Consider the following 14,038-nt stretch of genomic DNA (forward strand, 5'->3'; position numbering starts at 1 on the left):
TGCACCTATTATTATTTATAACCTCCCTAAATTTGAATCTCTTCCATTATATGTAGTTATTTCTTGAATTTTACTGTAGCTAGTGCTGTATCAGTGCATTTCAAAATAGTGGATAAATGTTAGACTGTTCATTTTATGTATTTATTTTTATTTTTTGATAGAAACAAAGACACAGAGAGAGACAGTGAAAAAGAAATGGTACCAAAGCTTTCTTTGTATTGCAAATAGTCAATGCAGTAGCATCTGGGCTTGATCCCGAGTTACACAAATAGCAAAACAGAACACCATCCAAGTGAACTATTTCTTCAGACACCTTTTATTTTTATTTATTTATTTATTTCCTTTTGTTGCCCTTGCTGTTTTATTGTTGTGGTTATTATTGATGTTATCGTTGTTGGATAGGACAGAGAGAAATGGAGAGAGGAGGGGAAGACAGAGGGGGAAAGAAAGATAAACACTCCAGACCTGCTTCACCACCTGTGAATCGACTCCCCTGCAGGTGGGGAGCCCGGGGCTTGAACTGGGATCCTTACGTAGGTCCTTTTTTTCTAGGACCTCAGATGTCATGCTCCTCCTGCTAGCAAAGATCTCTGCCTTGTTTATGGCAGCTACAGCCTCCTTGTCAGGGCTGTTGAGCCAGAGCTCCCAGAGCGTGGTGACTGTCCCTCAGCCCCCTCCTGGCTACCGGGGAGCATACTCAGCCTCGCAGATCACTGACCCCACCAGCTCACCAGCCCATATGGCCTGAGCGGCTCCAAAACCAACTGGTAGGGGGCCTTATTAGTTAAGTGCAAGCAGCCACTCCAGCAGAGTCTCATCCCCTATGTTCTTGTCCACAGCAACAGAGGACCAGAGGAGGCTTAACAGTTGCCTCCAGAAGGCTTTAAGCATCTCTTTCTAGTCTATTGGTATTTTTGTTTCCTTAATAAAGCTCCAGTCTCCCTCATTTGAGCAATACTTTCTCATTTCCTCTGATGTCTGGATAATTACGTGCACTTAACCCGATGAGCTACCGCCCGACTCCCCAGACACTTTTTATTTATAGATATTCTTTATTTTCTGAATTTATATGCAAACTAGTAAAAAAAATGCGATACTTCATTCCACTAGTATCTGTTACATTGAAATAGAATCAAATGAAAAACTACACACACAATTAGAAGTTTCCAATACTATAGAAAGATATAAAGTAAAAAGTGTGACTGGGGAGGTCACTTAGTAAGTAGAAAGCAGTGCTTTGCATTCATAAGACCCAGGGTTTGACTACTGGCACCACATAAGACAGGACAGTACTCTGGTCTTCATGCTCATAAAAGGAGAAATATATGAATCTTAAAAGTGGAAAAAAAACACATGCTACTTATAATATCATACAGCTAATCCCTCTAAGGCTCAGTGCCTGCATGACTTCACTATTCCAAATAGCCTTTTCTCTTTTTCTTCTTTTTTAAAATGTATTTATTTATTTTCCCTTTTGTTGCCCTTGATGTTTTTTATTGTTATTGTTATTGATGTTGTCATTGTTAAATAGAACAGAGAGAAATGAGGAGAGGAGGAGAAGACAGAGAGAGGGAGAGAAAGATAGACACCTACAGAGCTGCTTCACTGCCTGTGAAGTGACTCCCCTGCAGGTGGGGAGCCGGGGGCTCGAAACGGGATTCTTCAGCCTGTCCTTGTGCTTTGCGCCATGTGTGTTTAACCTGCTTCACTACCCCCTGGCTCCCTCTCTTTTTCTTCTTTTAATATATAGAGGTGAGAGACAGAGAGAAGGAAAGACACCATAAGCATTGCTCTACTATGCAAAACTCCCCCCTTTATATGTGGGAACTGATAATCTGAACTTTGCAACATAGGCACTTTACCAGGTGAACCTCCACCCAACCCCTGTTGTATCTACTTTTAATGAAAATTTCTCATGTCATCTGTTGTTACCTACATGTATAATGAGTGATTCTTCTTTGAAGAATTAAGATATTAATAATTTTTTAAAATATTTATTTTTATTTGGACTGAGAGACATTGAGAGGGGAGGAGAGATAGAGAGGGAGAGGGTAAGAGAGACACCTGCATCATTGCTTCAATGCTTGTGAACCTTTCCCCCTGCAGGTGGGGGCTGGGGCCTTGAATCTGGCTCCTTGTGCATGGTAACATATGTGCTCAACCAGGTGTGCCACAGCAGACCCTTCTGATAGTACTTTATAGAACAAAATAACTTCTATTAGAACATGAGGACCTGCATATCTTATTAATAAGTTACAGAAGATTTCAAACTTCTCCTACTAGATAATAGTTGGTGGAGTGGCAGCTACTTCAGAGGATATGCAGACTTATGCTTCTTGTACATTTTTGGCTGCAAGTATGAAAGAAGAGAAGCAGGGAATTCAGAGAAATCAAGATTCTGTTAGTCTTGGAGCAATTGAGGCCTGTGTAACATGGCTGCTAGAAAATGAATTCATCCAGATTACTGAAGATACTGATGGAAGAGAAGGTAAATAAGACTTAGTTGTAATTTATTCACTTTTTCCTCTTTAGTGAATTATATATAAAACTATGGAAACTGACTTTCCAAGCAGTGTAAAATGAAATTGGTTTGGGGCTGTTGAAATATCTCATCTGTGAGGGTGCCTGCTTCGCCATGCCCTGACCCAGGTTTGAGCAATCAGCATACCACAGGGGAGTGAGTAATGGGGGAAGCTTTGGTGCTGTGGTGTCTCTGCTCTTTTTCTCATCTTTAATACAGTCAGCCTGGAGCAGTGAAGCAGTGGGGGAAAAAAGAAAGAATCTATAGTGTTTAGTGCAAAGAACATTTTGTGTATATGTGTATTTATTTATTTTAATACCTATACCCTTATTTTATCCCACCCCAAACCAGGGAAACTATATCACCCAACACATCTTGGATCAGCAACTCTTTCTTCTTCACTTTCTCCAATAGATACTTTAGATATTTTTGCTGACCTTCAAAGAGCAATGAAGGGCTTTGTTTTAGAGAATGATTTGCATATTGTTTATCTGGTAAGTTTTGCTTTCTTCACTATATTACACTTGTGAAAATAAAGAAAAAGGAATACATATATTGAATTCTAAAAATCAGTGGTACACTGCAGAATCATCCTGGTTTTGACCAAAATAGTTGTGATGGGAATGGAGGTGACAAGCATTTGTTTTAAAGTAATAACTTGCATGTTTAATGACTTTTCAATCTATTTGCTTGCTTGTCTGTTTTCTTTTTTAATTTTTTTAAGTTTTTGCCTCCAGAATTATCGCTGGGACTCAGTGCCTGCTCCTGGAGGCCATTCCCCCCCCCCTTTTTTTAATTGGAAAGGACAAAAATTGAGGGAGGAGGGGAGAGAAAGATATCTGTAGACCTGCTTCATTGATTATGAAGTGACCCTCTGCAAGTGGGGAGCTGGAGGCTTGAACTGGGAACCTTGCACGGGTCCTTGTGCTATGTGTACTTAACCTGGACACTACAGGCCAACTCCTCACTTGTCTGTTTTCTACAGCTTCCTTTCAGGGATTTGAAGAGATACACTAAGAAATACATATATTTTCACAATGTGTAAGTGATAACAAAGGATCATCAGATAGCAGAAAAAGAAAGCTAAGCTTCAGTTGTAAAATGTGAGCAAAGGTTGCTGCATAAACTGAGCATTGAGCCATACATGGTTGCTATAGGCAGCTTACATTCTTGGCTTTCTAGAACTACAGCAAGAGAGCAACTTCATTAGTCTCAATGTTCATTAAGACATCACACACACACACACACACACACACACACACACACACACACACACACACACACCTATCCCAAAATTTGAGTAAGCATTGTCTTTTATCATCTAACAGAAATTTATTCCTGAAAAGATAAATCCTATGTCTTAATAGCAATCTCTATAATAAATGTCATAATTTTAAAAGTTTGCTTACATTAGACAGTAATATTATTATTAATATATTATTTCCAGGGACCAAATGGTGGCTCACTTGGTAGAGTGCACATGTTACTGTGCACAGGTTCAAGCCTCCAGTTCCTACCAGTGGAGCTGGAGGGGGTGAAAGAGGGCATCATGAGTGGTAGAAGTAGTGCCGCAGGTGTCTCTCCTTTCCCTCTTTGCTTCTCGCTGTCTTTCACATTCTATCAAATAAGGAAAGGAGAAAAAAAAAAAAAGCAAAAGGAGAAGAAAAAAAAAGGTCACTGGGAATACTGGAGTTGTGCAATCATGGAGCCCCAGTGATAATCCTTGTAGCAAAAACTAAAATAAAAATATTATTTCTAACCACAATGATTTCTGTAGACAGTACATAAAATAAAGGCACAGAGCCATGGTGGTCAAATGGAGAGAGCCTGTTTCCCTCCTCCTAACCTTAAGCAGCAAAGCCACTACTTTACATGGAAAAACACACATAGAAATGGACTTTCTACATCAGATGACAAAAGGTTAACATCCAGCTAGACAGGGAAATAGAGAGACCCTTCCTCAAGAAAGAAAATCCCCCTAGTGTCTAATAACAAACTAATCAGAAGAGACCTGTAAGATACAGAACTCTAATCTGGTGAGCAAGGGATAGGCTAAAGTCCCAACACTCTAGCCTCATTCCTGTAATTCTATAGCAATGCAAAATCATAAATTAAAAGCTGCAAAGAGGGAAAGAAGAAGCTATAAAGGCTCTCTGGTAGCACTTGCTGGACCTCTGGTGGACAATGTGTCAAAATTCAGTTTCCATAGTTAACAAGCTCTTCAAGAGATGAGACCTGCCTTGCCAGTTCAAAGCCTTCTGTATTCTGTTCCCAATTAGCCTGAGTTTATGCAGAAGTATCACTGCTGAGATGAAGACCTCAGCTATATGTTAGAACCGAATGCCTGCCCCACCTTAGCGTTCCAAACTTTTTTTTTCTTGTTTTTTTTTTTTTAATTTTTAATTTTTAAAAATTTCTTTATTGGGGAATTAATGTTTTACATTCTACAGTAAATACAATAGTTTGTACATGCATAACATTTCCCAGTTTTCCATATACCAATACATCCCCCACAAGGTCCTTAGCGTTCCCAAAGTATTAATAGGAAACTTTGGTGCTATGCTCTTTTTTACTCTCTCTGCCTCTCTATCTCTATTCTAAAAAAGAAAACTAAAGAAAGCCCCTGGGGCTGGGTGATGGCGCACCTGGCTGAGTGCACATGTTACAATGTGCAAGGACCCAGGTTCAAGCCCCTAGCCATCACCTGCAGTGGGAAAACTTTACAAGTAATAAAGCAGTGCTGCAGGTATCGCTCTGTCTATCTTCCTCTCTATGTTCCCACTCCTCTCAATTTCTGGCTGTCTGTCCAATAAATAAATAAATAAATAAAGATAATAAAAATATTTTTTAAAAAAAGAGAGAAAGAAAAGAAAACCCCAAATTGACCAGAGCTATATAACTTCCTGAAGAAGACATCAAAGCTATGGTCCTAGGGCTGCTTATCAAAATGAGTTTAATGGAAAAAAAACCTTTAATACAGTCAGAGAAAGTATGAGCAAAGTCATAGCAGAAATCAGAGATAGAAAGAATATAGTAACTAGGCTAAAAATATAGTAGAAAGAAATACTAGCAAAAAGTCAATGTGGTGAACTATAGGATATAGGTCAGAGATGATTTAATGTCTCGACTTATTTGGTTTCTTGACTTTGCCATAAGGAATAATTCAGTGACAAGCCAACAGGTAGAGGGAAGAGTTCAGATTTATTTAAACAAAAATGAGGATACACACTCCACAGAGTATGGGCTAGCTCCAAGCAGAGTAGTCCAACTCTGAACTGTTTCTTAACTTCATGGATCTTGATTATGAATATTAAACTTAGGGGGTAGAATAATCAAATAAACTTTGTTATGCATGTTTTTCTCCCTGTAAGGTATTTTATTTTATTCATCATATATATATATATCTACCAGAACACTGCTCAGCTCTGGCTTTTGGTGGTACAGGGTATTGAACCTGGGACTTCAGATAACCATTAAGTTATGTGTCATCAAGTGCATGAAGAATTAGCATTTCACAGTAGGTTTTCACAAGCAGATGTTAGCAAACAGAGGGACACATGAAAGATTTATTGGCAAAGTGAACCTCAGATTCAGGTTGTGGTTTCTGATTGCTTGGACACTGGCAGTTTTATTCCATGTTGAAACAATGTCCTCCTGAAATTGGACAGAGACCACAGCTCCATAGCAATCCTCCTCTACTGAATTATTTCCTCAGCACAGCCATTAGGAGACTCTTCAGCTATGGAATTCCAAGTTCTTCATTTGAATGATCTACTTGTCACCATTCATGTATTTTATTTTCCCACAGGGTTTTATTTCTTTTTTTTTTTTTTTCCAAAATGGATGTGATCATGACCTCACAGGTCCCTGGGCAGTGCCTTATAGATGGTAAACCTCTACAGAGGCAAAAGTGTCTATCTGATATTCTGTTCATAACTCTGTGAACTAGTAGGACAACCAGGGATTCTCCTTGAGTACCAAAAATTGTAGTTGTACTGTGGAGAATTTTCTTCCTCTTGATTCTGCTCTGACCCTTTTGTCCTTTGTTTCTGTTTGTTTTTAACTTATCATCTTTCTCTGTGCTGTTTTCTTCATTCTTATCATGGTCCCACTCATCATGCATAGAACTTGTTTATTCTATTGCAGCCATGGCCACCTTGTGAGTTGTTTTTGAACAAATGAAGTTTCCATATAAATGAGGTATTATCACAGAAATGTTTCCAAATACCAAGTCTTTTAAAAATATACTTTTATTTATTATTGGATAAAGACAGAGACATTGAGAGTGGAGAGGGACATAGAGAGGGAAAGAGACAGAGAAACACCTGAAGCCCTACTTCACCACTCATGAAGCTTTCCCCCTGCAGGTGGGGACCAGGAACTTGAGCCTAGGTCCTTGTGCACTGTATTGTGTGCACTTAACCAGGTGTGTCACCACCTGTTCCCCCGCCCCAAGGATTTTGTATAAAGCTTATACGTTCTCCTTTTGTAACATGATAGATCTAGGTAGTGAATAATGCTTTTTCCTTTTAGGTGACACCTATGTTTGAAGATTGGACTACTATTGATTGGTATCGGTTTTTCTGTTTATGGGAAAAACTGCCAACTTCTATGAAACGGGTAGCAGAGTTAGTGGGAGTTGAAGAAGGGTTTTTGGCTCGCTGTGTGAAAGGAAAAGTAGAAGCCAGAACTGAAAGGCAGCACCGACAAATGGCCATCCATAAAAGGTAAGGATCAAAGAGCATGGACTATCTGATAGTACAGGGTTAGGAATACAGTAGATATTATGTTTTTGGTTGTAATTTTCATTGTCATAATCAGAGTTTTGATGAAGATAGTAAAAATGTTCAACTCACCTTCTGCATCCCATAATGACCCTGGGTCCATGCTCCCAGAGTAATAAAGAATAGCAAAGTTTTCAAGGAGGTGGAGTGGGATATGGAACTCTGGTGGTGGGAGTTGTGTGGAATTGTACCCCTCTTATCCTATGGTCTTGTCGATATTTTCTATTTTATAAATAAATTAAAAATAAACAAAAAAGTTCAATTTCTTGTATTCCCTGAATTAGTTTTTTCTTTAATTTATAGATTCTTTTTTTTTTTTTTTTTTTGCCTCCAGGGTTATTGTTGGGGCTCAGTGCTTGCACCATAAATCCACTGCTCCTGGAGACTATTTTTCCCATTTTGTTGCCCTTGTTGTTGCCTTTGTAGTTGGTATAGTTGTTGTTGTTGGATAGAACAGAGAGAAATGGAGAGAGGAGGGGAAGACAGAGGGGAAGAGAAAGACATCTGCAGACTTGCTTCACCACTTGTGAAGCGACCCCTCTGCAGGTGGGGAGCTGGGGGCTCGAACCAGGATCCTTACACTGGTCCTTGCACTTTGCGCTATATGCTCTTAACCCGCTGCGCTACCGCCCAGCACCCTCTAAAGAACTTTTAAAAGTAGAGTGTGTAATTATTTCCTAAAACAAATTTTGAGTCAAAACTTTGTGTATCTATTATATCATCATTAGGTGTGATTCATCACTGGAAAGAGCCAATTAAAAAGGGATAACTATACTATTTTTAAAATTTTATTGTTATTAGTGATTTACAAAGTAACAAGTGTACAATTCCACACCAATCCCACCACCAGAGTTTTTTATTCCTATTCCCTCCATTGGAAACGCCAGTGATTCTCTCAAGGTCACAGATATGGGTTGACTATAACTATACAAACTTTAGCTTCTTTGAAGTACAGTAAAAATTCTTTTTGTTTTTCTCCCCACCCCCATCCCCTTTAACCAGAGCTCAGCTCTGGTTTATGATGGTGAAAGGGATTGTACCTGGGATTTTGAAGGCTCAGGCATGAGAGCCTCTTTGCATAACTATTATGCTATCTACCCCACCCCAAGTTATTTTTCCTTATTTGTTTATTTATTTATTTACCTCTAGGGTTATCACTGGGGCTCAGTGCCTGCCACTGCGAATCCACTGTTCCTGGCAGCCATTTTTTCCATTTTTTGGGTAGGACAGAGATAAATTGACAGGGGAGGGGAAGATAGAGAGGTAGAGACAAAGAAATCTGCAGACCTGGTTCACTACTTGTGAAGCATCTCCCGCTGGTGGGGGAGGTAGGGCTCGAACTGGGATCCTTGTACTTCATACTATGTGCACTTAATCCAGTGCACCACTGCCCGGGCGCCAAAAATTATTATTACTATTTTTACCTCCAGGGTTATCACTGGGGCTAGGTGCCTGCACTACGAATCCACTACTCCTGGAGGCCATTTTTTCCCTTTTGTTGTCCTTATCGTTGTTGTTATTATTGTTATTGCTGTCATTGTTTTTAGACAAGACAGAGAGGAGGGGAGACTAAATGGGGGAGAGAAAGACACTCGCGGACCTGCTTTACCGCTTGTGAAGCAACACCCCCCACCCCCCCACACCCTCACGCAGGTGGGGAGCTGGGTGCTCCAACCGGGATTTGTCAGCTGGTCCTTGCACTTCCCACCATGCTGCGCTACCACCCAGCCCCCCCCCCCAAATTATTTTTCTTAATGCATTAGTTGCTAGTGTATTTGCTCCATAGTCAGGTGCACATTTTGTAAGACTTTTAATACTTGGATTATTTGTGACATAACTGGTTTTTATAATCAAATTCTGTCATAATATGGTTAGATGACCATATACCACAGAGTTTTTTTTTTTTTTTTTCTTTCATTTTGGAACATTACTTGGGCCACAATCTGTTTCTTTAAATTAGATAGTAGTAATGAAATATGGATGAAATATTTTTGCTATACAAATGCTTTTTCTTTCTTTCTTTCTTACAGTGCTTATGAATAATAGGTCTTATTTTACAAACATGGAACTCAGTCTCTTTCTCCTAGTCTTAGGAATCTCTTGAGAAAGAAAAGACCTACTTGCCTTTTATAACAGAAAACTTAAAACTATTACTCTTTGGGGCTCAGTTACCATGCTACCAAAGGCTGGCAACTACCTAGCTAAGTAATCAGACATTAGTCCCTTTCTGCCCTTAACAAATTTCTGACCATTCTGCTCCTTCCTGTTTTTTTCCCTTCTTCCCTTACTTTCTCTGTTTCCTATTATAGCAGGCAGGTTGTCATTTTTGGTTCTTAGTTGCTTCAAACCAGATTTTGTACTTTATAGTAGCTGAACATGATCTTTTACCATACTTCCGGTGGTTTACTTTCTTTTTTTAAAAAAATTCTTTATCGGGGGATTAGTGGTTTACAGTCAACAATCAAATACAATAGTTTGTATATGCATAACATTTCCACATAATGGTTTACTTTTCTAGGTTTTTCACCAGCCTTGTACTTTTAGATTTGATCAGTGAAGTTCCCTTAAAGGAAATAAGTCGGAAGTATGGATGCAATCGTGGACAGATTCAGTCTTTACAACAGTCAGCTGCTGTTTATGCAGGTCAGTTAAACAACTGTCTGGACATTTATTGCAGACTCTGTAGTTTGGAGTCACGTTAAGATTATACTTTTTTTTTTTTTAATTTTTTATTTAAGAAAGGATTAATGAACAAAAACATAAGGTAGGAGGGGTACAACTCCACACAATTCCCACCACCCAATCTCCATAACCCACCCCCTCCCATGATAGCTTTCCCATTCTCTAGCCCTCTGGGAGCATGGACCCAGGGTCGTTGAGGGTTGCAGAAGGTAGAAGGTCTGGCTTCTGTAATTGCTTCCCCGCTGAACATGGGCGTTGACTGGTCGGTCCATACTCCCAGTCTGCCTCTCTCTTTCCCTAGTAAGGTGTGTCTCTGGGGAAGCGGAGCTCCAGGACACATTGGTGGGGTCTTCAATCCAGGGAAGCCTGGCCAGCATCCTGGTGGCATCTGGAACCTGGTGATTGAAAAGAGAGTGAACATACGAAGCCAAACAATTTGTTGAGCAATCATGGATCCCAAGCTTGGAATAGTGGAGAGGAAGTGTTAGGGAGGTACTCACTGCAAACTCTAGTGTACTTCTGCTTTCAGGTATATATTTTGCAGTAGTTTATGGATACGTGTGAACATAAGCTCTCTCTCACAGAAACTGGTGTATATCTAGGTTATGGGACTTTGTTAGAAAGTGAACTACCTGAGATGAAATTAGAGTGTACTATAAAAGGAAAGGTCTCACCCGAGTAATGAAGCTGAAGGGTTGTCATTCCACATGTGAAGTCTCTGGACACAGTCTGAGGTGAAGCATGTTGAGGTGGCAATCGTTGCGTTGAAGATTATACTTTTTAAAATTGATTTTGGGGTGAGGCAGTGGTACACCTGGCAGAGGATCTGAGTTCAAGCCCCCAGTCCCCACCTACAGGGGGAAGCTTCATGAATGGTGAAACAGTGCTGCAGGTGTGTATCTCCCATTTCCCTCTTGGTTTTTGTGTCTATCTAAAATAATAAAAAAGAAAAAAGTTAATTTTTTTAAAATTTTTTATTTATTAACGAGAAAGATAAGAGGAGAGAGAAAGAAGCAGACATCGCTCTGGTATATGTGCTGCCAGAGATTGAACTCAGGACCTCATGCTTGAGAGTCATGCTTGAGTGCCTTATCCACTGCACCATCTCCCAGACCACTAAAAATATTTTTATTGTAGATTTTTTGATGTATCATAGTATTTTAACAAGATACTTAAACAGTACATTATTAAATATAAAATATATAACACATAATATAATTTATCCTTCAGTAAGTCACATAAAAGAGTAAAAATGAATATATAAAACAGTATTTCATGAAAAATTAGGGAAATTAAATATCTTTGACAAAGATTTACTGAGCACCAATGCAATCCCCACACTAAGCTTAAGATATGCCATCATTGCCATATAAAATAACGTGATTTTTGCTCAGCTTAGCCTTTTTTTAAATTTATTTTTTTATTTTATTTTTTAAATTTAAATTTATTTTTTAAATATTTTATATTTAAAAAATTATTTTATATTTTAAATATTTTTTAAATTTATTTTTTAAATTTATTTTTTTATTGCAGGGGAATTAATGGTTTACAGTAAATACAGTTTTTGATACATGTATATAATTTCTCAGTTTTCTGTAAAATACTCTCAATCCCAGCCTAGGTCCTCCACTTTCATGAACCAGGTATCATAGACTTTTTCTAAAAATAGAAAATAGATGGATAAGCTAAAATCTGGTCTTTACTGTCATGCTATTGAAGACTGGCAGATAGAGAAGTATTAGGACATTCATCCCTTTCTGTCCTTAACAAATTGTTGATCAGGGCTTGGGTGGTGGTGCACTCTGTAGAGGGCACATATGACCATGTAAAAGGACGCGGGTTCAAGCCCCCATCCTCACCTGCAGAGGGAAACTTCACAAGCCCTAAAGCAGTACTACAGGTGTCTCTCTTTTTCCCTCCCTGTACCCCTATTCACTCTCAATTTCTCTGTCCCTATCAAAAGAGAATGGAAAACAAACAACAAACTGCTGGCCATCCCGTTCCTTTCTGTTTACCTTTCTTCCTTTACTTTCTCTGCTGCAAAAATAAACAGAAACAAATAGGACAATGGTGAGAAAAAAATATATTTTCCTCAGCAAGTTATTACTATATATTATAGAGGAGAATAACAAATAGACACAGATTCCTGCTACTGTTTGGCTGTTCTACATATTACCTCCTCTATAAGAAAACATTGATCATCACATGCCTGCTTTGTCATGCATGTGACAGGTTTGGCCCTGGTTTCCTTGTGCGAAAGGAAGTTTCCCTGCTGTGGTATCTTACTCTCTCTTCCTCCTCCTTTTTCTTTCTATTTGAAAAAGGCTTGGGTAGTAAAGCCCTGGCTGTGAGCAAAATAAATTAATAAATAATAAAAAAAATAAAGGGGGTGGATGGACACTATGCTTTCTTAATAAAACATTAAGCCCTTATCTCTGAACTAGGCAGATATTTTTCAGGGTATGATTTTATGAAAACATCCTTATAAGTTTTTAGGAAGGAACCCTGGAAGTGTATATATTTGTGTGTGTGTGAGATGCTCATTACAACTGTGTGTGTGTGTGTGTGTGTGTGTGTGTGTGTGAGAGAGAGAGAGAGAGAGAGAGAGAGAGAGAATTTAAAGAAAGAGGGAAGAGACAGTGATTAAGATAGGAGAAATTCACTTTTAATCTCACTGGCATTAAAGATGTCAGGTCTCTGAGTTAATATCTTCATAGGGAAGTAAATTTCTTTTTAAAAACTTTACTTAATATTTTTAATTAAAATTTTTATTATTAGTGATTTAACAGTATTCTATAAAATCACAAAATTTCAGTGGTGTGGTTTGTGTAAGTTATAGCATGTTCTATCAAAGTCCTTTGCTCCACTCCTCCTCATACTCACCATAGTTCTCACAAAGTCTGAGTGACATTTGGATACTTTTTTTTTTTTTAAAGTTCTCTATATTCTAGTCATGAGCAAAACGATCTTGTAGTTGTCTGTGTTTTGCTTAATGGTCTGGTATTTGAGTGCTCTGGCCCAAGAGGGTATAACTATTGAGCTATATCTTTTTTTTTTTTTCTTTTTGTGATTTAATAATGGTTTCAAAGATTGTGGGATAAGGAGGGTGGATACAATTCCATACAATTCCCACCACTAGAGTTCATCCTCTCCATTGGAAGCTTCCCTGTTCTTTATCCCTCTGGGAGTATGGATCAAAGATGTTTATGGGGTGCAGAAGGTGGGAGGTCTGACTTCTGTAATTGCTTCTCCACTGAACATGGATGTTGGCAAGTCAATCTATACCCACAGACTATTTCTATCTTTCCCTAGTGGGTAGGGTTCTGGGGAGGTGAGGAGGAACACTTTTCTTTTTAATATTTACTTATTCCCTTTTGTTGCCCTTGTTGCTTTTATTGCTGTTGTTATTGCTGTCATTGTTGTGGGATAGGACAGAGAGAAATGGAGAGAAGAGGGGAAGACAGAGAGGGGGAGAGAAAGACACCTGGAGACCTGCTTCACCACTTGTGAAGCGACTTGCCTACAGGTGGGGAACCTGGGGTTTGAACCCGGATCCTTCACACCACATGCGCTAACCCGCTGTGCTACCACCCAACTCCCGAACAGTTTTCTTAACTACTGTTATTAATGGTACTTCAATTTAAAAAAAAAAATCCACAAAACTAAGGGGTTGGGTGGTAGTGCAGCTGGTTAAGCACACATGCAAAGCGCAAGGACCACCAGCATAAGGATCCCAGTTCAAGCCCCTGGTTCCCTACCTCTGGGGGGTCACTTCACAAGTGGCGAAGCAGGTCTGCAGGTGTCTGTCTTTCTCTCCCTCTCTCGATTTTTTTCCCTGTCCTATCCAACAACATCAATGGCAACAATAATGACAACAACTAGGGCTGTAACAAAGGCAACAAAAAAATGGGAAAAATTGCCCTCCATGAGCAGTGGATTCATGGTGCAGGCACTGAGCCCCAGCAATAACCCTGGAGGCAAAAACAAACAAACAACAACAAAAAATCTAGCATCAAAAGTGAAAATATCAGTAGGAGTTTTATAATCTTTA

General features: G+C 39.1%; 1 protein-coding gene across 1 annotated transcript in view; it reads left to right on the top strand.

The window, feature by feature from the left end:
• The window catches only part of POLQ (DNA polymerase theta), a 136,020-nt gene that overhangs the window by 56,121 nt on the left and 65,861 nt on the right, over positions 1-14,038 (top strand). The window contains exons 11-14 of the mRNA XM_060198280.1: positions 2,284-2,488; positions 2,873-3,015; positions 7,055-7,248; positions 9,824-9,948. Coding sequence (XP_060054263.1) covers positions 2,284-2,488; positions 2,873-3,015; positions 7,055-7,248; positions 9,824-9,948 — 667 coding nt within the window. The remainder of the gene's footprint in view (positions 1-2,283; positions 2,489-2,872; positions 3,016-7,054; positions 7,249-9,823; positions 9,949-14,038) is intronic.

Source organism: Erinaceus europaeus, chromosome 9, assembly GCF_950295315.1.
Source record: "Erinaceus europaeus chromosome 9, mEriEur2.1, whole genome shotgun sequence".
Classification (NCBI taxonomy): domain Eukaryota; kingdom Metazoa; phylum Chordata; class Mammalia; order Eulipotyphla; family Erinaceidae; genus Erinaceus; species Erinaceus europaeus.